Here is a 25,990-nt window from a genome sequence, read left to right as displayed (position 1 = left end):
GGGTCGGTCAATGGGTTCGCGATTTTTTTTTAAAATTTTGTAAACTAGTGTTATCGGCATAGCTAGATATCTTAATATTTTATGAAAAAATCAATACCTAATATTAGCGCAGTGAGCTAAAGGGCCGCTGCTTTATAAAGAGCCGCAGGTTGCCGACCTAAAGGCTATAGAATGGTATTTTTCGCAGAATATTCGGTGATGCAGACGGTATTTTTAAACACTATTTCAAGCATATTTACATTTTTTCATATTAAAGGTAATTAGGGGAGATAAGGGCATAACGAGCACCCAGGGCTTTCGGCAAAAATTTTTAAAATGCATTTTTAAACGTTTTTATCTACTTTTTCAAGTTTCATCCAATTAGGCCATAGACTATTTGAGTGTCTGAATACGAAACAATGATGTAATTCACATATTACAGCTGTTCTCTATGGTTAAATAAGCGTTTTCCTTAAGATGGCCATTATGCCCTCATCTCCCCTACTTTGAAAATTTTAAACATTTTATTTGAAAAGTTGATAAAACTTCAATGCGTTTTGCTGTGCTTTTTTTTATTTTTGATGAAGATAACAGATTTTTGGAGCTTTGAAATATGGTTATTTTTATTTACACAAAAAATCTAACCGAATCTATCTCGAAAAATGAAAGTTTCGATATGTGTACAAAATACATGTGTTTTCAAGTTGTAAAATGAAACAATTTTGGGGAAGATCTGAAGACTTCCGGCTCAAATTGTTAGATAGTAAAAAAAGTCTTTGGCACTGAATTTACTGTTCCCTTGAGTTATCAGTTAAATTCTATAATAAGTTTTAAAAAGGCCCCCCCTGGAGAAGTCCTCGCACGGGCGTGCTTTGTAAGTTTAACTTATTTGAAATTCGATTATTTATTGATTGACTGAAAATAGGTCACTCTGAAAATAATAGCGATGGTACGATCTCCAAAAGATATCTTTCCAAATGATACGAATTTTGTTTATTAAAGTTGAATGCTCAATCAAACCCGTAGCTCCCACAATTCACTCTGTTTGATCTGAAGCTACACTGTCCCTCATCATTTCCTATTTGCAATCCAGAAAAAAACACTGTCTCCGTCGTTGAATGACTAGTTACTCTTGATCATTGACATGATTTCTAGAACAAATCTCCTGCACAATTTTTGCCGGTTAAAAATATGCATAATTACCAGTTCAAACCGAGACCCATCACTCAACACTAAAGAAGTTTTTTTTTCTATAACAACGTCAAACTCTTCAGTCAGAAGCCAATTTTCTCTCCTCTCGGGAAAAATGTTTTCCATACCGACAGGCATATTTTGTTGGAAAATTGTGGACCTCGAACAAGTGTTCGAAGATCTTTCCACCGCAGTCGGTAAACACCTTTTCACGCGGCTCAATCTTGAGGTTAGTGGTTAGTGTTTTACACGCCTTCATCAAACAGTCGGACGAACGCTCATAATTCCATACGACGCGCGAAGGAGAGAAAAAACTAATTCCGGAACGGTGCAAAGTGTGAAAATGGAAAAATTCGAGGAAAATTGTGACATTCTGGAGTCGGAGCAGCTGGGAAGGTGAAAAAAGGATGGGGGAGACGGGTTCTAATGATCCGATGAACGATCAATTTTGTCATCCATTCGTTGATCATCGTTGATCTGGCGGGCGGGTCAAGTGTGTGTGATTAATGTGATCGTTTAATGCGTCGTTAAGTTTGACCCATGTCAAGCTGTTTTGGGTTTGTTAATCACTGGTGTCAATTTGTCTAATGTTTAATGTCCCGACAGATTTATGGTGGCTAGACGAGATATCGCTCGGGGACAGCAGATATTACTGGAGCAACCCGTCGTAGTGGGACCATACTGGGATTCGGATATTTGCTGCCTGAATTGTTACGGGAGATCTTGCACTGTTTGTAGGTATGTAGAGTGAAAAATTCTTTAACAGGTGTCTAGAAAAATTGAAAATTGTGTGATGTTACCTCGTGTTGAAAAAAAGTCGTGATGATTTGAAATAAGGATGATGAGTTGACAAAGTGTTCTCAAAGACGCTGTCTTATGATCTTTCTTATTCTTTATATAACTTTTGAGTTACTATTTATACAGGTTGCGCCATCTGGATGTGTTCGATTTCAACGTCGAAAATTCCGCAATTTATTAGCCGATTAAAAAAACATAATTTTATCAGGATAACTTATGCCATTGATCCCAAACCAGATTTAAAATACAACTTCGGCAACGTAGGCAAAAATCAGCTCTTATGTTGACATTCCACATAACATTAGCCTGGATTTCGGGCTTTATAGCGGTCATTAGAGTAGACTACTTTGAAGTTCGTCAATGGCTGCTGGCGTCAATTTCAATTTTTAAATATGGCCACAGACGTTTCGAAATTTTGTTTATCTGTCGAAATCGGATAAACAATGACGGAGTTATTCAAGGTTCAAATCGGGTACATACAGGTGGCACACCCTGTATTTGTGAGCTGTTAAAAAACTTCGATTGCTTATCTTATCCCTGGGGTGGAAAACAGAAGAAAAAAACAAAAAAAAAAGCGCTCAAATGTCAAATTGATCTGATTAAATCACCGACCAGTGAGCAGGCATCAAATTTTGTTTCATTAGAATGACCATTCTTAAATCTTTTTTTAAGTCCTTGAGAGAGTTTTGCATTGGATAAGTTTCACCAAACTGAGCATGCCTCCAAAGTTCTTCGAAATAACAGGTTACCTCATCCGCCATATTGGTTGGCAGATTTCCAGAATGATGACGTAGTTGTTATGAAAAATAGCGAGCATTGTATTGAATTCAACAGTTTTTCCATAAAAAATATTTTTGATGCCAGTTATTTGTACGCCACTGTCCTCAAATGCATAAATTCGACTTTCCAGATTTATGAGCTTCTTCAAAAAATACGATTTGGTTTGTGGTTCTCCATAAAATGCGAATTAACCTCGGAAATATCTGAATATTGGTAGAAATTGTAATTACTGTAATAATCGGGTATTTAATAAGATTTTTCGTTCATCAGAAATCATCTGTCCCATAGCCTCGGAATCGGATATACAGCTTACGAGCTGTGGAATTAGCAAAAAATTGTTATTAGGCTTGAATGACTCATTACCAGGCAACACTTTCAGCTTATCGGAGAAAAAAATAATCAAATTTCAGCGATCTACCCTTAGGTTTTCGATTATTGAAAATTAAAAATGCTAGTATGAGACTTGACTTCCCTGATGACCCTTAGCCGAAGTTGTCGATCATATGCTTCACTCCAATGCGTGATTTGAACTTTGTGAACATTTTTGACAGTATTTACATACTTTTCCACCACTCATACACAATAATTTTTCGAATAATCAACGGTTTTGTCAGCTATCAATTTGATAATGATGGATTTTGAATGAAACTGTGCAAAATTATTTTTTTCTTTTTCTCTTGCATCGTAAATATCTCCAAAACGCGTAAATTTTAAATTTTGAAAAAAAAATAGGTCGGGTAGTACTTTTTACTGGCAACAAAATGCTGTCAAAATTTTGAATGTCTGATTACTAGTAAACGAGTTATTAGCAAATAAAAGTGTCCCATTTCTAAAAGAACTAAGCTTTAATAGTCCTAATAAATCATTTAACACGCAAATTTCGAGTTCATAACCAGTGAAATATTTAATTAATAAATTATCTTTTCTCGTAACTATTTTCTTATTCGATTTTTGGAATGATTCCAAGCTCTTTATTCGATATATTTCATACTGAAATCATTTTTTTCAACACTTACTTTAGTTCCTTAACACTAATTACTGAACTTTTTTATGCAAATGACGAAAAACGTAGATTTATTTTTTTCCCTATGGAATGTATGAAGAATTTCATAACAACTACGTCATCATGCTCGGCGTGGGGGTACGTTCACACATGATTACGGTACCCTATAATTCAAATACTCTGGCATAACTCATCTATGAAACAACAGCTTTGTTGAATTTTTTTTATTTCGGCACGAATTTTTATCATAAACGATTACAAATCTTTTAAAAAAAGTGCTCATTTTTTAGTCGACAGTGTACTTCTGTTTTTATATTTTGAATATTGTGCCCCAATTCGGATTCTTGATTAGGATTCGGATTCGATTCATTATTAGAAATTAGAAATGAAAAATTGTATTGAAATTCGAATCCAAATTTGGATTGGCAATTCATAAAAAATTTGATTCATGATTTTCGAAACTGATATGCAGTTCAATATTTGGATTGATATTTTCCGAATATGAAAAAAATAATACACGAATTCATCCTGAATTTTTGTTTCTTATTCAGATTCGAAGTTTTGAAACCTATTTCCTTTATAGAGATCAAACAAAACAAAGCTTCAAAATTGCGATCTTGAATTGAAAACTCAGAATCATCATATTAATATTTTAATTCAGTTTCACAAGTCGGATTAAAAAAATTGAAATAATGAGTTCGGATTGAAACCAAAAACTTCATATTTTGAGCAATCCAGAATTATTTTCGCAGGAAGACAGGCCGGGAAATTCTGAGAAATTTCGAGTACTTTTATTTTAAACCTTGCAAAAACCGGGAAATACATTTAAATTTAACATTCCGAAACCTGGATAATATCCGCACTAATCTGAGCAAATTTCAAGAAATAAACTTAAATAAATTAAGAAAAAGTGAAAAAAATTATTTGAAATTCAATTTATTTGTCGAAGTAGCGTCAATTCGTTTAATGCATCTAAAAATAACTTTGGTTTATTTTGATGAAACAAACTTTGAAGAAAAAAACTTCGTATTTATAAATCAAAACTTGATTAAAACTGAGATTTTCGTTTAACTAATATCCGGGCATTTGGGACGGACCGGAATTGTCTTGAAAATTTCATTGTAAATTGAAATGATTAGTCATAATTGATTTGAATTGATTTAGAAATAAATTTCAATTCTCGGTTCATTTTTTAAATTCTGAACTGGAATTCAGATTTAGGAATAATATTGAAATTCGAAAACAGATCCAAAATTTAAACTTTAATTCAGGTTCAAAGTTCAGATCAAGAATTATTATTCTAAATTTAGATTCAGATTGGCTCTTGAATGAGTTATGCAATCAAGATAAAAATATCAAGGTGATTATCGTTGACGAATTCGAATCGCAAGAGATATCAGATTAATCATTTTGGTCGTTAATTAAATTTCAAAATATCAAATTTTTAACCCAAGTCAGTTTGTAACACAACTCAACTGAGCATCACAAAAATTAAAAAGAATTTAATTCTATTTTTCAAGTGTTGTTTTGTAAAATACCTGATTTATATTTTAAAAAAATTGACTACAAAATTTAATTGATTTTTAATATATTCCTGATATGGAAACATAAATCTTCACGTGAAACAAATTGCAGGTAATGCAATGTTTCTTCGATGTATAGGGCTCTTGCACAGTGCATTAGTATAAGTCAGCCGTTTGGCTAACAAAAGTGACAGCTTCATGTGAATTGAATAGGAAGCCACCAAAAAAAGTTGTTTTTTGATAAAAACTATAAAAAATGGCAAAATATATTTACTGAATAGCACGTTTTTGAAGGCCAACACATTTGTTAAATTGTTTGAAAATTTTATTTCTGGTTTCGAATAACATGTGCCGAGAAAATGGAGATTCTGTGAAGTTTTCAGTGAGAGAAGAGCAAAAATGGCTGATAATTCTGACTCAATTTCGCGAAGGAAATCTTGAAGTGATTGGATAAATGGTTCTACATTAATTTTTTTTTCTGTTAAGGAAAATGTACTGTGCATGAAAAACTGTCGTAAAGGCACTACTTTTAACACCAAAACGTTCATTGCGGACGCTATTTAAGTTAAAATGACAGCAAAGTATCGTCTTTTTTGCATCAATTCTTTTTTTTTTGGTAAATTGTTATATTACTTATACTCGTACACGTTCGTAAGAAGTTTTCAATTTAAGACTAAGAGTCTTCAAAATAATGTCAAAAAAAATTTCTGTCTGTGCTTAGACTGCTTTAACTTCTCTGTTTTTCTCCGGATCACAAGATAACTTTTTGGGATGATTTATTATGCAATTTCTAATACTCATGCCAAATTTGAGCTAATTCGAAAAGTTTTCGGTAAAGTGCGATTTGCTTTGAAAAAAGGTTTTTCATTCATTAAGTTTTTACTACTGTAAATGTATTCTAGCAACCCACTGTTTGTATAAATATACGTTCTTTTGAATCTTTTGAAACTATCAATAAGTAGGTATAGAACATTTTCCTAAATGTTGACACTTAAAAATCAGCAATCATTCAGGAATTTTTTTTGTTATAATTATTGCAGATTTTTGAGTATCAATATTTAGGAAAAAAATCGATTCATATTGATAGTTTTTTAATGGTAAAATTTTTGTGGTTGGTTCTAGTATAATCAAACAAAATATATATAATAAAAAAATATTTAGCTATGTTTAAAAACAATCACATTAATTCAAAAGATCGTAAATTTATACAAACGTGGATCGCTAGAAAACATTTACAGAAAGAATTGAATTTTTTTTTTAAATCACAAAAACTCATAACACTTTACCGAAATTGTTTCAAATTATCTCAAATTTGGCGTGAGTGTTAGAAAATGCATAATAAATCATCCCTTAAAGTTTGGTTGTGATCTTACGAATAGTTTTATGTGTGATAACTAAAATAATTTATCTTAAAGGAAGACGGATTGATGCACAAAATGAAGATATTTTGCAGCCATTTTACCTTAAAAAGTGTCCGTTATGATGAACGTTTTGATGTCAAAACTAGTGCTGTACGGACAGTATGGTTCTGGAAAAAATAACCTTTTGTTCGAATTAAAAAAAAAATCAATGAAATAGTTTGATTTCGCCCGGATGCTCATTATGCCCTCATTACACCTGCTTTTCTTGCACGAATCGAATTTTACAAACCATGATTTACTTTCCTAAAAGTTGCTATTGTTGAGTGTTCTGTCAAAAGAGAAAGGAAATCGAATAAAACCTCTTTGAATCACATCCACTTTCTTGTACATAAACATCCGAAAGATGTGTCCATATTCGTTTCGAAACATAAAAACCCTAACAAAATCAAACTGCTTAGGAAACACGTGGATATTTTTAAGTCATCTTTTTACATAAATTGTACCAAAGATGAGAAGAAATTCCACTGTCCAATTTTTATTACATTAGTTATGTACGTGAAATTTCAGGAAATATGCAATAAATTGAAGTTTTTGGAAGGTTTGGAGATTTAAACAAAGTTTTGGACTGTAGTAAATCACAAACATACTTGGCACTTAATCACAATGATTTGGGAAGAACTTTAAAAATCGTTTTGGAAAGAACTTTTTTTTTAATTGATTTAAAAATTATTCAGACTAGCTGACCCGGTGGGCTTTGCTACACCTTCTAAAAATCAATAAATTGCATGAAAATAATCATATTATAAATAAATTTTTGATATTGTAGAATGAAAGCTTTCACATAAAATTATTTTTGGAATACAAAGAAGATTAGATTTTCTGAAATGATTTTTTAAGTGGATCTGAAGTTGTTTTTCAATAATGGTTTTAAATTTTATATTGAGCACTCGTTTTTATTTTCGTTTCTCCCCTGCAATGTGGGGGCGATCCACGAACTTCTGTAACAACATTTTTTTGGAATTAAATAATCAAATTTCTCATATGGTTCCATTTGCTTGATAAGTTTTCGAGCTATACTTACTTTCCTTCTTCCCGTTTCTCCTCTGGAGGAAGGAATCTTAAAAAAATCTCTCATTCCCGGCTCTGTACTGTATGGAATCTCTCCTGTAAAAAAAATAGAAACATTTTTCGTACTCGAATACTTTTTTTTCAAAATGTGGGTCCATTTGTTGGAACTCCTTTTCCCTTTTCTTATCCCTCCCTGGAAGGTGAAAAGAGTTTTTAATAACCATAGAATCATTTCTCGTTCCCTTTTACTGTCCCCTGTAAAATTTGGTTAAATTTATCTGATGATTCATCAAAACATACGTATGACACCTCTCCTCTCTTTCCTATCCCGTGAAGGGAACCAAACCATCTTAGAAATATTTCTTGTATTGAAATAATTTTCCCAATTTGTTACCTTCTGCTAGATTAGCACTCGAAGTCTTAACAAAAATGTATGGTAGCTCCCCTTCCCTCTTCCTATCGAATCAGTGAAAGGAGAAAGAAGTCTCAAAGAATCATAGAAAAAAAAATTCTACTCAAATACACTATGCTATATTATTTTAATAATAAGTTTTCGAGTGATTAAAAAATATTGTATGACAACATCCCTCTTCCTTCTCCTCTTCCCGTTGGAGGGAGGGAAGGGTTTCGAAAAAAAAAACTTTTCTCGTATTCGAATACAATTCCATGGTAACTTTGGTTTTTAGTCGATTAGTTCTCGAGTAATGCATAAAAGGGAGACCCCTCTCCCCTTCTTATTCCCCCAGTGGAAGGACAGATGGGTCTGAAACATCGTAGAAACTTTACTCGTAGCCTTTTACCTCCCTATGTGAAATTAGGATTAATTTGCATGATTGGTTATCGAATAATGCATTAAATTACATGGAAGATCCCCTCCCTCCCTTTGTATCTCCTCAATAGAAGAAGGTGAAGACTTAATTAGTCATAGAAACCATTCTAGTACCGAAATTCAATTTGGTTCCATTTGCTTGATTAGTTCTCGAATTTTGCGAAAAATTGTATGGGAGGCCCCTTTCCCTTTTCTATATCCACACAAGAAAGGAGGAGGAGTCTCAAACCATCTTTCAAATATTCTTCCTACCCATATTTATAACCTCGCATGCCAAATTTGCTTGATTAATTCTCGAATTGTACGAAAAATTGTATGGGAGCCCTCATCCCCACTTCCTATTTCCCCATTAGAAGAAGGGAGGGGTACCAAACAATCATAGAAACATTCTTCGTACAAAATACACTCCCATGCAAAATTTGGTTCCATTTGCATGATCAGCTCTCGAGTTTAGAAAACTAATTACATTTATTTGAGAGAACTGCTCCCCCCTTTCAGGGATAGGGAGGGGTCGAACCCCCCCCCCCCCCCCCAGTAACATTGATTGTTTTATAAGATTCTCCAGGCCTCTTATAAAACTTAAAGCTGGTTTCGAAGCCGGTTATAAATCCAAAAATGTTTCTTGGGCCCATCTGCCATGTTTCACGCAAATCGGTTCATCAGTTTCGAGTGTATAGGGAACAGCCAGACAGACAGACAGAAATTCAGTCTTATATATTAACTTTTATGTGAGATATATGTATCTATAGTGAAAATAACGTTTTGAAATCAGTTGTGTTTTTCTAGTTAAGATGAAATGATTTATTAAATTTGAAAAAAAAAGATGAACACTTTTCAGACTGCAAATGGCTGTCTCTAACTGGTCTGATCGAGCACAATGTTCAGATGGTATGGGAATGCTATGGCAAGTTTGTTTATTCGGATTCAACAAACTGACGATTCCATGTCATGTTGACGTTCAGTTATAGCAAAATCATGACATCTAAGTGCCTCAAAATTTCGGATACCTAATTCAAATTTATTTTATACTAATGCTCGGACATTTATGGAAGGCCGGTATTTAAAATTCACAGATTGTGACAAGAGTGGTTAGTTTGTTAACGATAGAATTCTTGGAAATGGGATGGGAGGAGTAGGCGTTGTCTGGATGGCAACGCACGTATTTTTTTTCGGGTCCGTGAAAATTTTCTCTGATTTCATAGTTTTTAATGGAAAACGTTTGATTAATTGTCCGAAAATGTATTCCATTGTAAGAGTGACCGGATGTCTACTGAAACACTGATCACCGGAAGTGTTTGGAACGGGCCTGTGGGTTGATTGCTAGTGCTTGTGGTGTGAATAGTGTTTTTCCTGTGCAATTGAAGTTCGGTTCATGGATATCCTGAATTTTAAATTGTTTCTTCCCTTAAACTAAATGAAGTCTACGAACAAGTTGTCTCATAATGTCGCTGAGATGTAACCACTTATAGATCTCACAAATTTCGACTCGATAACGGTGGTTAGTGTACCAATAATGGTTCGCCTGATCAAAAACTTTTGGTGTAAGAAATGGGCTGGGACTAAGTTTTTGCACATTTAGTGCAAAGTGTTTGTTGGTCTGATTGTTCTTAAATTTTGTTTCAAATATCTGGGCTAACCCAATTTCCAAGTGGTGAATAAATTTAAACTAAAATAATTACACTACAAGAAAATTGAATAGGCACCAATTCCCTAGGAGTTGTAAGTGAGTAGCCGGAAGTGCCTTTTGTTCGTGAAATAGCAACGCTTATTCGCCGGAAAAGGATAAATTTCGTTAGATAAACTGATGTGTCAAAAGTATGTAACTGCATACATATTAGAAATTGTAAATTGTAGTGAAAATTAACTTTTTAAACTTCAAACTAATAATCAGAAACAGTTTTTTTGTGATGATAAAAGCAGAAAATAGTTAGGAAACCATATTTTCAGAATTTATGTAATTCCTGTACCTATCAACGAAATTGGTGAGCTCGTTCTATACTTTAAGTACTTACAAGTAGATTTCATGTATATATTTTCAATTTACTGAGTTAATTTTAGGTTATTCCATATACAATTTCCCAAATGACATAAATTCATATTTAGGTCTTTCCATATTCAAAATATCACATGAAGCGTTTGGTAGGGATCTCCACGCTTCATTCCACCCCTGTATCCTGTATCTTTTGCAGTTTTCATCACATGGTTGGCCTGGCCGTAGTAATATCTGCAATGCATAGGAATATGTAAGTAACAGGTAATACGCTGAAAAGAAAAATGATAGACGCAAGTCTCCCATTTTCCAGGATGCCTACACGTTTTGGCCATGTTGATGTAGGAAGAAGAAGAAGAAGAAGAAGAAGAAGAAGAAGAAGAAGAAGAAGAAGACGAAATTCAAGTAAACTTTTCTGAATCTTGCTAGCTATGTACCTACGTTTAGCACCATTACTTTTATTCTTATGTTTATTTTCAGAAAATGCCGTAAAGCGCCGCTCTGCCAAAACTGCCCGGGGCACGATTTGATCGAGTGCGAATTCTATCGAGACTCTCCAGTCGACAAAAACTTCCTTTTCAACCACTTCCACGTGATCACTCCGGTGCGATGTCTGCTCGTTGCGGCGCGGGATCGTAAAACGTTCGATGAGGTGATGAAAATGGAGGCCCACATGGATGCCCGTAGGGGAACGGAAATATGGGCCATGCACGAAAAATACGTTGTCCGGCCACTTCTGGAAGGTGGAGCGTTTGGGAAATTTTCCCATCTGGATGTGGGAGAAGACGATCTGCAACGTGTTTGCGGCATATTCGATGTGAATGCATTTGAGATTCGAGGGAGTTGGGACGGTGAAGGAGTTTCACTGAAAAATAACGTGATTCGGGGCCTCTACCCGAAGACTGCTCTCATCACTCATGGCTGCGTGACCAATACAATGATTTCGGTAGACAACAATTACAATTTGCGTTTATACGCAACGGTTCCAATCGGGAAAGATGATATGATGTTGTACAATTACACTCGATGTTTGTTCGTAAGTTGAACCCATTAAAATTTAATCTATTTTATCATTCATAACATGGTGTATGAAATTATTAATGATGTGACTAACAGATAACATCAAACTATGAAACCGCTCATTTAATAAAGCTATTAAATTTTGCAGGGGACACCGGACAGACGCGAGCACCTTCTCAAAGGAAAGTATTTCATCTGTTCCTGTCGACGGTGCCAAGACCCCACAGAATTAGGAACGCACCTCAGCTCGATCCGATGCACCAAAAACAAACAGTGCGATGGACTTTCTTCATACCATGAAAGCAAGTGAGTTTTCGGTAATGGGTGGGAGTTTTTCCGAACAAATGGAAACTATCATTCAACTTAATGTGTTATTTTCACTCATTTCCTCCCACATCAAATCGACACCGAACAGTGCCAAATGGGAATGCAACAAGTGTGGTGGCGTCTTGGAATCGGACTATGCTCAACAGGTGACGGCAGATGCGAAAAACGATATTTTAAATTGCAGTAAGTTGTGTTGTGAAGTGAAATTTCTAACGTTTAAATCAGTATTCTAAACATAAGTGCCAATTAATAATCGCAATTTTGTTTTTATTGAGATAGTGATTGAAAAAGTTTAGCTTAGTAACATTTGTGATTGGTTTGCGATTGATTTCGAAATTCGTTTAACACGTATTCAACTTGTTTCTTCAAACCATAAATCTAAACACAATAAATTCAAGAGCTTATGAAATTTAAAAACAATAAATTTTTAGAAAAAAAATCATTTTTAAATATTTACAAAATGAAATCAGTTTTTTTTTTCAAGTTTCAGTAGTGACATTTAGGGGAGATGGGGGCATAATGGCCACCTTAAGGAAAACGGTTGTTTAACCATAGAAAAGAGCTATAATATGGAGGTTACATTATTGTTTCGTGTTCAGACACTTGAAAAGCCTATTCCCTAACGGGCTGAAACGTAAAAAACTAGATGAAAACGATAAAAAATGCATTTTAAAAAATTTTGCCAAAAACTGAAAACCAGCCACTGTGGAGGCATAATGAGAACCCCCCCTGAGGCAGTATGAGCACCATTAATCAGAGCAAGATGTGCGTTTTTGCCGGGGAATCTAGCAGCAAATTCAATTCGATTAAGTCAGGTGAGTCGTAGATTCATCAAACAAAGCAATAACAAAATAATCTAGGTCTGTTTGTAGAATACAAACAATTCACGCACGCTCATACATTAAGTGCTTTGTTCGGAGGATGATGCTACTAGCCGTATAATGTAACAATAAAAAAATCGATCATGAAATGTAAATGGAAAAAAATCACCTCTAACAGAAATCTAACTCTAGTCTTTTGATTACCTCTCCGACACCTTACCAATAGGCTAAATCGTCGGATGAAAACTAGTCAAGGTGTGGCGCTATAAATCAATTTTAATTTGCTGCTAGATTCTACGGCAGAAAATGCTCATTATGCCTCGATAATATGGTGCTCTATATGCCCCTAGTCAACAAATTTAAGTAAAAACGTGTTTTAAAATTGATGAAAGTGAAAAATCAAAAATTTTATGATGGAAAAAATTGAGAAACAATGTGTACATCATGTTGCAGTGCGTACATTATAGATCAAGGTTATTTTGAGATCATAAGAGCTTATTTCGTGGTGCTCAAAAATTATAATATTTTTGTAACTTGAGAACCAAGCTAGTTTTTTTTAAATATCTGTGTAAAGATGATAAGGAGATTCCTTTTTTTGTGAAAAATTAATACTATAGGAAGTACGAAACAAATCCTCATGAAAATTTATTTAAGAAAATACGTACTTTCGTAGAAAAGCGTAGTGCTCATTATGCCCTGGGTGCTCGTTATGCCCTCATCTCCCCTAATGTTAGATTAAAGCTGCCATATGCCCGGTTTTATCTGGATTTTCTCGAATATTTAAAACAAAATTTCCAACAGTCCGGCGCAGCCCGGTAGCCCGGATTTCAGTGAACAAAAACCCGGATTTTGCTTGAACTCATTCACTTTACTAGGCAAATCATGCAAAAAAAAACTTGCAACCTTATGTTAGATTAAGATAAAATAGGTAATTATTTTAGGGTAAGGGCTACGAATCATTGTTTTTAAATGAAAACTCCTATAAGAGCTGTTAATTTGAAAATTCGATTCGTAATTTATTTAGTAACTCTATCAGCAACTAAAATTTTCTATTTAATAAATAAATCAAATATAGATTGGGGAGAGTGGGGTATCGTGGGCCATGGGGAAACGTCCAACGAAATCCAACTGTCATCGTCGTTGCTCTGCGTAAGCATGTTTCCCATGTGTTGTTTACTTGTGTACGTAAAATATGCTTCTTTCATTTAACTAGGCTAGAAATAATTAAATTTAATTAATTAAACAATCACTCGTCAATTTGCATCGGTGGGAGACTTAAAATACATATAAAAAATATGCTCACATGCTGATCCTCATAGTTTTGTCTTGCTCTTCTACATGGAAAAGGGATTTTTAATGAATCATCAAAAAGTCACTCAAACGCAAAAAATTTGCAAATCATAGCTTGTGGGGAATCATGGGCCGCATAACGTGGGGTATCTTGGGCCACCTGTATTTTGACGTTTTTATACACATTCATAACATAAAACACTCTATTCATTCCTGTAAAGTTTTCTTATGCCAAATTAAAAGTTATGAAAAATATTCTGCCAATTTTACTGCACGCGATAAAGACGAACATAAATCCTTTATAAGAAATTATGTGAATCATGTTACGCATGATTCCCCACTCTCCCCTATTAAAATATTTTTATTTCATCGTCGGCAGCTTAGTATGTGCACCATCGAAAGCGGGATAAATATTTCCCTCATAACAATTGGGAAGTTACATTACAGATTACATACGTAGAATCCAAAATAAAATAAAAAAAGAAAATTGAAATGCTATGGAGATACGAGTATTGTCAATGCAGTTGAAATCCGAATTTTTCGCGCTGGTGATTGGCAACCTTGCCAACCAACCACGATGGAAAATTCATCTAACACCTCGGCAATCCGCAACCCTTTCTTTTGTTTGGTTCCGACACTTCGAAGATGTTTGATAGATGTCTGGTCAACATGAAAATTCGTCAGTGATGTCGCCGTCGCTGATGTTGACGAAAGCTCCAATTTAAGGATTCAGCGATAATATTAGAGTTCAAAAATATAATTGAATCACTGAAATTACATTTTATTCAGAGCCCCAATTTAATGTATAAAATTAAAAGAATCTCTTCAAACCAATATTTGAGAAACAAATTAAAAACGCAATTCATATACAAACTTGAGAAGCAAAGTTGCGAATCGCTGATTTATTATGTACTCAACATACAATTTGTGTAAAAAAGGAGTGTAATCGATGAAGAAAAGTGGTTTCTACAAATGCCTATGATTTTTTATCACTCAAATTCCTTTAGTTGCTTCAAAAACTAGCTTTTTAAAATCCATATTCAAAGCCACAGAACCAAACTGTGTTGCAAATACGCGCCGTTGTGTATTCAATACACGCCTAGCAGCAGAACACCGAAAACACACCAATACTTACAGACACTTTAACTGAAAAGAAAATCAAAATGTACTAATCAAAATTTAAAAAAATGAAAAGTAAGTTTTTTTGGGTTGAAATAACGCTCAAAACATGGTTTCAGGCTTTTTGTTTATTTTCAATAAAAATTGGCCGTTTTGAAAAATTAATGCTATTTTCAGCATATTACGATTGGCGCGTTAAAACGCATGGGCATTAATAAAACATACTCATAAAATGCACAGCTTAGCGAGTTCAGTATGATTTTTTAGCTTAACATCTATCGATGTGTCAGAAAATCTTGTCTTATGTCTTATTCATTTTTCTCTGCTTGGTGCACCTTATTGAAAGTGTTTCAAAATTTACATCGAAGAGAAGAAAAACTTAAATTGTAAAATTTTTACGACTCAGGGGTATTTTATGGAAAAAATCATATTTGCCATGCCATGTCATTCGAAACAAATTGGTATTATTTTGCAGGCTTCAAATGTTACAGATTCTTCAAAACACGAGTGGCGCGTATTAGCCACATGGGGCGTTATATGAACTTTCCCCCTGCACAAAAAAAAAATGGTTTTTATATAATGTGTTGAAATTTTAAAAATGTGAAACGGATTTAAAATAGCGCTTCAAATATTGGAAACTGAGAAATTTGGCAAATTTCATTACGTCGTATGAAACATCTTAAGAATTCACAGAAAACTGCTGCAAAAGTTATCAAAACAACTTGAAAATTTGTATTTCTCATGTAGAATATGCTGTACAGGCTACAAATATTCTAAATGGAAAGAAGTTGCGACTAGTTTATGTCAGTGTTGTGTTTGTTTACACTTTGCTTCATAAGAAGTATTGAAAGCTCACGCGAGAAATAGTTATTCTAAATGTGGCAAAAAATGAATTTAAAATCATAAAATCAGAATGTCAAGTAGATTAATAATAAATAATCATTCAAAAAAATCAGATGAGTTTAGAAGTTTCAACAAAGATCTGGAGTTCCCAAAATTTAGAAAACCATGAAACTTAAAAAACACACAAGACTTGAAATTGTCAATGAATTGAATCTCTACTGTTCACAATTTGAGAATTATCAGTTGGAAAATATTATGCTGATTTCAAGATATTTACTTCAGTATGAAATTTTTTTGAATAAAAGTACATCAGAATCATTAGTAGAAAACTTCAGTCGGAAAAGTTTCAGTTGGAATTTCTAATCTTAGATAGAAATTGGGATAAAAACTCAATAAAGAATCTCAGTACGGCCGATTTGACCAGAAACTGACTATTAGCCTTAGCCTTAACATTTTCTAACTGTTGAGAAAATATTTCACATTTAAAATATAATGCTTCATTTGCTGGGAACTCCTTAAATATATTTTCTTTTTCAATAAATAAAAAAACGTGACGTCTAATTTATTGTGGGTTAACATTCACGATTTCCAGATTTTTTCTGGCATACACGGGTTTTCAAAGTAGATCGAGTGCAAATTACGGTTTGGCTACGGTTGCCATAATTTAAGTAGTGTTAGGTTTTTACTCAGGGAGAGAGGCAGTTACATAAGCGATTTATTCAAAATTCTGTAATTTTAATCATAAAGGGTGATACGGTCAAAATTTGGTCAAGGGAAAACGCGTGTAAATCGGTGAAATCAGTTATTTGAAAAATCAAATTAAATTTCATTTTCAAGTTTAATTAGTGTAAAAATCAGGAAAAATATTCAGTTAGGCTTCCGCTTTTCCAAATCGGAATTGCTGGGCCTTACGCTTAACCCCTGCCATCAGATTTTGTACAGCCACCTTGTCCACCTTCTTCGCCGCAGAAAGCCAGTTTGCCTTGAACTGCTGCTCGTCCTTAGCAGTTTTTTGGTCTTCTTTAGGTTCCGCTTGACAATAGCCCAGTATTTCTCAATTGGGCGGAGCTCTGGCGTGTTGGGAGGGTTCTTGTCCTTGGGAACCACGTGCACGCTGTTGGCGGCGTACCACTCCATGGCCATTTTACCGTAATGGCAAGATGCCAAATCCGGCCAAAACAGTACGGAACAACCGTGTTCCTTCAGGAAAGGCAGCAGACGTTTATTCAAACACTCTTTCACGTAAATTTCTTGGTTGACAGTCCCGGAAGCTATGAAAATGCTGTGGCTGTGGCTTAAAACACAGGTACAGATGGCTTGCCAAACCAGATATTTCTTCGCGAACTTTGACAGTTTCATGTGCTTGAAAATATCTGCTACCTGCCCCTTCATTTTGCCATATAAAACTCCTGTCCCGGAAACTGCTTGTAGTCGGCTTTGACGTAGGTTTCGTCGTCCATTACCACGCAGTCAAACTTCGTCAGCATCGTCGTGTACAGCCTCCGGGATCGTGCTTTGGTCGTCGTATTTTGTTTATCATCGCGAATTGGAGTCACTACCTTTTTGTAAGTCGATAGTCCGGCTCGTTTTTTGGCTCGATGCACGGTTTTAGACGATACACCCAGCTTATTTGCGGCATCTCGGAGAGAGAGGTTAGAGTTTCGCTTGAAATTACCGGCAACTCTCTTTGTCGTCTCAGCGGCTTCCGGTTTTCGATTTCCCCCCGATCCAGACTTCCTGGCTGTCGACAAACGTTCCCCAAACACTTTATTTACATTTGTAACGGTTGATTTGGCAACTTTTAGCGATTTTACCAGCTTTGCGTGCGAGTAGCTCGGATTTTCGCGATGCGCGAGCAAAATTTTGATACGCTGCTCTTCTTCCTTGGACGGCATTTTGACAACTGAAGAATGAATTCCAAAATAAAAATAGGAGCAACATTCTACACACACACGCACCTTCAAAATGAGGGGTGTTCAGGTTTTTTAAATGCAAAATTGAAAGAAGTACGTCAAGTTGATATTGACCAAATTTTGACCGTATCACCCTTTATACCAGAACTGACTGTTAAAAAATTTGATAATCAAGAACCTGAGATTAACTTTCTTTATCGAATCTCTTTCAGCCCCAACCATTGAAAACTTGGAGAAACTAATAAGCAAGCACTCGGATAAACTAAATCCTTCTCATTCATTGGTCCTGGAAGCAAAACAATTGCTGGCTGGAGAGCTACGAAGAGTTTGTCACAGTCCAGCGGAATTGTGCCGATCGCTACGCCAAACCCAAGCTTCGAAATTGAAGATTTGCGAAGAAATACTCTTGATTCTCCGGATATTGGAACCAGGAATTTCACGACTGACCGGAATTGCGCTGTACGAATATAATACGGCACTTTGGGAGATATCCAAGATGGATTATGGAGAGAGCAAAATTGACGAAAGGGGTTTGTTGGTAATGTTAAATATGTTTCCGAAACGTTATTGTTTGGATCAATATTAGAATTGCCGTTTTTATTTTTATGTTTTTTTCTTTCAGAAACATTTGGAATCAATAGAATCTGGATTGAAGGAATCAATAAGCATGTTACTTTTGGAGCATCCATCTACACCGGAAGGTCAACTCACCCGAAAAGCTATGCAAGATTTAAAAATAATTCGAACTGAGTTAGTAGAGATTCGTAAAACTGTGGTTGTAAATAGTTAATCTAAAAAAATCCGAGATGGTGTTTTGTCCATAAGTTTGAAAAAAAGATAAAAACAAGAAATTTGTATTATAACATGCATTAATTAAAATTTTATTTTTATATAATCTTACCTTATTCTCTAACAAGTACTTTATCACATTGCCATATTATCACCAGGACTACGTTGGACAAGTACAGATTCAATAAGCAAGCATGAGTCTGATCATCCTTTGAATATTTTGAAGAATTTTATGCCGATCCTGACATTTCGGGGGAACGCATTGAACGCAATGATCCAGTAGTGTCTCTATTTCTGCTAGTTGATGATATTCCTCCTCGTTGTGCAAAAATCCCTTCGGATATCCATTGTAGTCCTCCCAAAGGAGCTGGAAAATTACAAAAGTAGTTAAAGATTCTCGCTTTACCTTCAAGTATTCTTCTTACATTACACGTAGCAAACGAGTTGATGTCGCTCTCCTGATGGAAACAAAGTTCCTCTTTCACGAACGCGATGCACCTGTCACACTCGATACGAGTATGAACCGCCTTCTGTTGGTCAGCGATTCGCTCGCTCTGGCGATCCACTATGAAGATATTGGCCAAATCAAGGAAAGACACCTGGACCTTACCGGATGCCAGTACTTGCACAGCTATGTTGCTGGGACTTATATCCGTGAGGTAAAAACTGCAAATAAAAGAGATATGTTTTTAATTCTTCTTGTAATGTTTATTGTGATTCTGAGTTAAGCTTTTAAATTTTGATTCTTATATCATATATTTTCCTTTTCCTGTTCAAAATTATGATCCACAGATCTGATCTTACTAAAGCATAATTCGGTGAAAATGTTTAGTTTGATTTTGGTGCTCTTCAGTAATTTTAATTCTGCAATTCTGCAAAATTGTGCAGCAGAATTTTTTGTAGAAATTCTGATGGAATTTTACTGTTAAAATGTCAAAAAAATATTACGCATTTACGTTACCAACTAGTCTTTAATGCACGGATTCACCGCTGTTTCGGGAACGTTGGCAGAATTATTTTTTTATGTATCTACCGTTGTCAGTCAATTTTGACTCTAAAAGTGTGGTTCCTGGCAAGTGTACAAGTAGGAAGGGTGCCTAAGCTCAGGATGTGGCAAAAAATGGTATCCCTATGCAGACCGTCCATCGTGCCTAGGTAAGATTGCATTTAAAGACATGAAACAATAAGAAGAAGCCGAAGCGGAATCCTTCCATCAAAACAAGAGCTCTTAAATTATATGATCAACTGCTGTCTGGAAAATCAGTGTGGGTTATAAATAATCGACAACGAAACCTATTACTAGTTTGATTACAAAACGCTTCCGGATGAACAGTCTTACACTGTTCAGGATGGCCAAAGAGTTGACTAGATGGAGACATAGATTTTAACAGAAAATTTTGGTGAAATGCAATGGTTTGGTAATTGTTCTTAAATTAAATTGTAACAGGACCTTCTCCTTTTGGTTTGGTTATGATGGGTAAAAAGAAAGTTCGCGAAGTGCCGATATCGAATATTGAAACGTAACAAACTCTATTGGTAAACCTAAGCGGAATCATGTTATTTGCAATTTTCTTCCATTCTTAGATATTTCTGCTACGGTTATGGTGAATCGACAGATCTTGGGCTTTCAAAAAAGTGAAGAAGGCGTTTAACCTTTGTGTGTAGAAGAATATTTAAATTAACACTGTTAGCAAATCAGAAAGCTTAGCTCCACAGGCTTAGGTTTTTAGGCCCCAGGTCGTTGAAAATTTAAAAGTACACCTAGGTCTTTTTTTACACTGATATACGTACCGCGTAAAAAAAAAACCGTGTAAAAAAAAACCGTGTTAATTCCCGAAAACCGTGTAAAAAAAAACCGTGCTAATTCCCGAAAACCGTGTAAAAAAAAACCGTGCTAATTGCGGAAAACCGTGTAAAAAAAGAACTTAAAATTTATGCAGCTTTGAAACTTTAAACAATGAGACATGTAACTAGACACTTTGACCGTAGACATGACACCTGAGACATGAGATTTGAGACCAGAAACTTGAGACTTTGTACTTAAGACATGAGACCTGAGATCTGAGACTTGCGAACTGGTACCTTAGACTTGAGACCTGACAATTGAGACCTGAGACCTGAGACCTGAGACCTAAAACCTGAGACTTGAGACCTGAGACCTGAGACCTGAGACCTGAGACCTGAGACCTGAGACCTGAGACCTGAGACATGAGACCTGAGACATAAGACATAAGACCTGAGACCTGAGACACAAAACATGAGACCTTAGACATTAGACATGATACATGAGACCTGAGACCTGAGACATGAGACCTGAGACATGAGGCATGAGACATGAGACATAAGACATGAGCCATTAGACATTAGTCATTAGACATTAGACATGAGACATGAGACATGAGACATGAGACATGAGACATTGGACATGAGACATTGGACGTGAGACTTGAGACTTGAGACCTGAGACATTAGACATTAGATATTAGACATTAGACATTAAACATGAAACATGAGACATGAGACATTAGACCTAAAACATTAGACATGAGACTTGAGACTTGAGACATGAGACATTAGACATGAGACATGAGACATGAGACATGAGACATGAGACATGAGACATGGGATATGAGACATGAGACATGAGATATTAGATATGAGACATGAGACATGAGACCTGAGACCTGAGACCTGAGACATGAGACCTGAGACATAAGACCTGAGACCTGAGACATGAGACATTAGACATTAGACATGAGACATAAGACATGAGACCTGAGACATGAGACCTGAGACATGAGACATGAGACATGAGACATGAGACATGAGACATGAGACATGAGACATGAGACATGAGACATGAGACATGAGACATGAGACATGAGACATTAGACCTGAGACATGAGACATTAGACCTGAGACCTGAGACCTGAGACCTGAGACATGAGACATGAGACCTGAGACATTAGACATTAGACATAAGACCTGAGACTCTCCTGGTCTCAGGTCTCATGTCTCATGTCTAATGTCTCAGGTCTCATGTCTCATGTCTCTGGTTTCATGTCCCATGTCTCATGTCTAATGCCTCATGCCTCATGTCTCATGTATCAGGTCTAATGTCTCATGTCTCAAGTCTAATGTCTAATGTCTCATGTCTCATGTCTCATGTCTAATGTCTCAGGTCTAATGTCTCATGTCTCAAGTCTAATGTCTAATGTCTCATGTCTCAGGTCTCATGTCTCAGGTCTCATGTCTCAGGTCTCAGGTCTCAGGTTTCATGTCTCATGTCTTATGTCTCTTGTCTCATGTCTCAGGTCTCAGGTCTCAGGTCTCAGGTCTCAGGTCTCAGGTCTCAGGTCTCAGGTCTCATGTCTAATGTCTAAGGTCTCATGTCTCATGTCTCATGTCTCATGTCTCATGTCTCATGTCTCATGTCTCATGTCTCATGTCTCATGTCTCATGTCTCATGTCTCATGTCTCATGTCTCATGTCTCATGTCTCATGTCTCATGTCTCATGTCTCATGTCTCATGTCTCATGTCTCATGTCTCAGGTCTCAGGTCTAATGTCTCATGTCTAATGTCTCAGGACTAATGTCTCATGTCTCAAGTCTAATGTCTAATGTCTCATGTCTCAGGTCTCATGTCTCAGGTCTCATGTCTCAGGTCTCAGGTCTCATGTCTCAGGTCTCAGGTCTCAGGTTTCATGTCTCATGTCTTATGTCTCAGGTCTAATGTCTCATGTCTCAGGTCTCAGGTCTCAGGTTTCATGTCTCATGTCTAATGTCTCAGGTCTAATGTCTCATTTCTCATGTCTCATGTCTCAGGTCTCAGGTCTCAGGTCTCAGGTCTCAAGTCTCAGGTCTCAGGTCTCATGTCTCATGTCTCAGGTCTAAAGTCTCATATCTCAGGTCTAAAGTCTCATGTCTCGTGTCTCGTGTCTCGTGTCTGAGGTCTCAGGTCTCATATTTCAGGTCTCATGTCTCAGGTCTGATGTCTCAAGCCTCAGGTCTCAGGTCTCATGTCTCAGGTCTAATGTCTTATGTCTCGTGTCTGAGATCTCAGGTCTCATATTTCAGGTCTCAAGTCTCAGGTCTAATGTCTCAGGTCTCAGGTCTCAGGTCTCAGGTCTCAAGTCTCAGGTCTCAGGTCTCAGGTCTCAGGTCTCAAGTCTCATGTCTCAGGTCTCAGGGGTCTCATGTTTCACGTTCTTAGTCTCAGAGCTAAGATTTTCCCAACTTCAAAAAGATTCTAAGTGTTTTCCTTTGAAAAGGACTTAGAATATTTTCTCTCAAAAACCGTGTTAATTCGCGAAAACCGTGTAAAAAAAAACCGTGTTAATTCCCGAAAACCGTGTAAAAAAAGCCGTGTAAAAAAAACCGTGTAAAAAAAAACCGTGTAAAAAAAACCGCGTAAAAAAAACCTAGGTGTAATTCCAAATCGATACAGTCTAATGAAGGCATGTATATGAGAGAGCCCCAAATTAGTATGGAAAAATAAAACCAATCCGCTGTTTCGAAGCTGCGCTACTGCCATCTGGGGCAGTACGATGTTGCGTGAGCAACATTCCGGGTGCACGATAAATTATAGACGACTTTACCTTGCTTCGAGTTAAGTTTTCATAAATCCAAATGATTATGAAAAAAAACACTTCTTTGATAAATAGGAGTTTGTTTTCAATTAAATTAGAATAAATTAGCCTGATAGAAGAGTCCATTCTATCTGACAGTTCCATTCCAGTTCCCTTACGAACGTTGAAATTCAACAAAAACAGTACACCATGGTGGAACTCAAATCTCAGTAAATTACGAAAAAACTGCAGACGCTCTTGGAACCGAAGGCGTACGGAAGGTTTTGATGCTTTCAAGTTGGCTCGCAGAGCTTACCGGAAAGCAACCAGAGCTGCCGAACGCTCAAGTTGGCAAAGCTACTGCACAAACATTTCAAGCTTGCACGAAGCAAGTAGGTTAAATAAAGTCTTAGCCAAATCAAAAGATTATCAGGTTTCATACCTTAAAACCCCTAGTGGTGATTAGTGATTATACATCAAACGACGAAGAAACATTAAGTTGTCTATTCAATACTCACTTTCCAGGATGTGTTGATCAAGATTCATCGATAGAGCCTGAGTTCTTTTCTGGAAGTCTAGATTCCTTTCATTTTGCTCGGAAAATAGTTACTACAGAATCGATTAAATGGGCAATCGATGGTTTTGCTGCAGGGTTGGCAAAATTCAACGGTCAACGGTAAAATGGTCCTTCAAACTCATTTGACTGTTCCTTAACGACCAGTCAATTCGTTTGCCAGTCATTCATTCCCCAGTCATTTGAAGCTAAAATAATGACCTAGTCAAGCAATCGCATTTCAACGACCGATGACGAAAAAGAAACGCATTTATTATTATTGTTACTCCTGCCAGCAAGCCGAAGACGACCGAAGACGGAAAAGAAACGCATTTATTATTATTGTTGCTCCTGCCAGCAAGCCCGTTTTCAGTTTTTTATTGCTATTGTTGCTCTCTGCCAGCAAGTCGTTCAATTAGTTGTACCTGCCGGCAGCAGCCGATCGAGGATGTGTAGGAGCTTCGCCAGTCGCATGACGGAGAAATGTTGATTGTTGTCGTGCTTTATCCGTCATGCGAGTAGTGAGGCTCCGTCAATTGAGTGAGGTGCCGGTCGTTTGATGAAAAAAAAACTAGTCGGGTCAAGCGTGACGGGCGAAATTTACCAACCCTGGTTTTGCTCAATACAAATCTCCTGGAAGTGACGGTTTATTTCCAGTTTTGCTTCAAAAAGGTTTCGATCATTTCAAACACATATTAAGAAAAATAATGATAAGCAGTTTTGCTCATGGATATATTCCTAAACTTTGGCGGCAGATAGCCGTGAAATTCATCCCTAAAGGGGGACGATCATCATACGACGAAGCCAAAAGCTTTCGTCCTATTAGTCTAAGTTCATTTCTATTAAAAGCACTTGAACGTTTAATTGATCATCATATCAGGCAAGAATGCCTTGTCCAACATCCGCTTAATGCGACACAACATGCATACCAAACAGGAAAATCAACATTAACTCTTCTGCACAACGTAGTACATAATATTGAAAATAGTTTTTCACAGAAAGAATCATGTCTAGGAGCATTTCTAGACATAGAAGGAGCATTTGATAATGTCTCGTTTACATCAATAATGGATGCGGCACTACTTCATGGAGTGCCTAGTGTTATAACTAACTGGATTAGCGCAATGCTAAGTAACAGGAATCTTCATTCGTCTTTAAGACAGGCTTCAATTACAAAAGTTAGCACACGTGGTTGCCCACAGGGAGGTGTACTATCACCTCTTTTGTGGAACCTAGTTGCAGACGGCTTGTTGAGAAAACTCAATGACCGTGGAATACCAACCTATGGATTCGCAGATGATTATCTTCTGCTGGTAAGAGGTTTGTGCATAAGCACATTATTTGATATAATGCAACAAGCTCTGCGCTATGTTGGACGATGGTGTTCTCATGTAGAACTGTCAGTTAATCCTCTAAAAACTAATACTGTATTATTTACTAAAAAACGTATCACCTGCGGGGTGCGCCCTCTGCTGTTTTATGGTTCCGAAATCACCGTGTCTGATCAAGTTAAATATTTGGGTGTCATTCTTGACTCCAAATTAAACTGGTCTGATCACATCGAATTCAGAATCAAAAAAGCATGCATGGCCTTCGGACAATGCCGACGTGCAATCGGAAAAAACTGGGGACTCAAACCCAAACATATTCACTGGATTTACTTCACAATAGTAAGACCAATTCTGGCCTATGGGTGTCTAGTGTGGTGGCAGAAAGGAGAAGTTGCAACAGTTCGGACTAAACTAAATCACCTTCAAAGAATGTGTCTCTTAGGGATGTCCGGATCGTTCACTACAACTCCTACTGCAGCACTAGAGGCTCTGTTTTCTATCAAACCTCTACACTTGTTCCTAAAACAGGAAGCCTTCTCATGTGCTTTTCGTCTACAGGTTGTTGGTCTCTGGCTGTCAGGAAATATCGAAAGATCATCGAGTCATACAAATGTGTGGCCTGAATTAGTTAGATTAAACAAGTTTAATCTAGCGCCAAACGATTTAACACTCTCGAGTAGTTTTCCCTACATGGGGTTCAAAGTCAAATTTCCTTCTCCTCAAGAATGGTTATCAGGTTTCGTAGAGGACCAAATGTCCTCTCATATTGTATTCTATACTGACGGTTCATTATCAAACGGCCGTGCAGGTGCAGGAATTTACTGTCACGAGTTGAACATAGAACATGCTCAACCTCTAGGAAAATATTGTACAGTCTTTCAGGCTGAGCTATAT

General features: G+C 36.3%; 2 protein-coding genes across 2 annotated transcripts in view; one reads left to right on the top strand and one right to left on the bottom strand.

Annotated features, from left to right (window-relative positions):
• Window positions 1–1,374: 1,374 nt before the first annotated feature.
• On the top strand, window positions 1,375–18,695 carry LOC129749328 (SET domain-containing protein SmydA-8-like). Its single transcript, XM_055744267.1, has 7 exons — window positions 1,375–1,566; window positions 1,777–1,908; window positions 11,003–11,558; window positions 11,691–11,848; window positions 11,958–12,052; window positions 18,068–18,393; window positions 18,478–18,695. The coding sequence occupies exons 1-7, from the start codon at window positions 1,514–1,516 to the stop codon at window positions 18,643–18,645; spliced, it is 1,488 nt and encodes a 495-aa protein (XP_055600242.1). The 5' UTR covers window positions 1,375–1,513; the 3' UTR covers window positions 18,646–18,695.
• The window catches only part of LOC129749329 (uncharacterized), a 28,858-nt gene continuing 13,486 nt past the window's right edge, over window positions 10,619–25,990 (bottom strand). Inside the window, exons 3-5 of the mRNA XM_055744268.1 lie at window positions 19,070–19,310; window positions 18,757–19,011; window positions 10,619–10,756 (exon numbers count right to left, since the gene is read on the bottom strand). Of these exons, the coding sequence (XP_055600243.1) occupies window positions 18,826–19,011; window positions 19,070–19,310 (427 nt within the window). The 3' untranslated portion in view covers window positions 10,619–10,756; window positions 18,757–18,825. The remainder of the gene's footprint in view (window positions 10,757–18,756; window positions 19,012–19,069; window positions 19,311–25,990) is intronic.

Source organism: Uranotaenia lowii, chromosome 2 (assembly GCF_029784155.1).
Source record: "Uranotaenia lowii strain MFRU-FL chromosome 2, ASM2978415v1, whole genome shotgun sequence".
Lineage (NCBI taxonomy): Eukaryota > Metazoa > Arthropoda > Insecta > Diptera > Culicidae > Uranotaenia > Uranotaenia lowii.
This window is presented reverse-complemented; position numbering and strand designations above follow the sequence as displayed.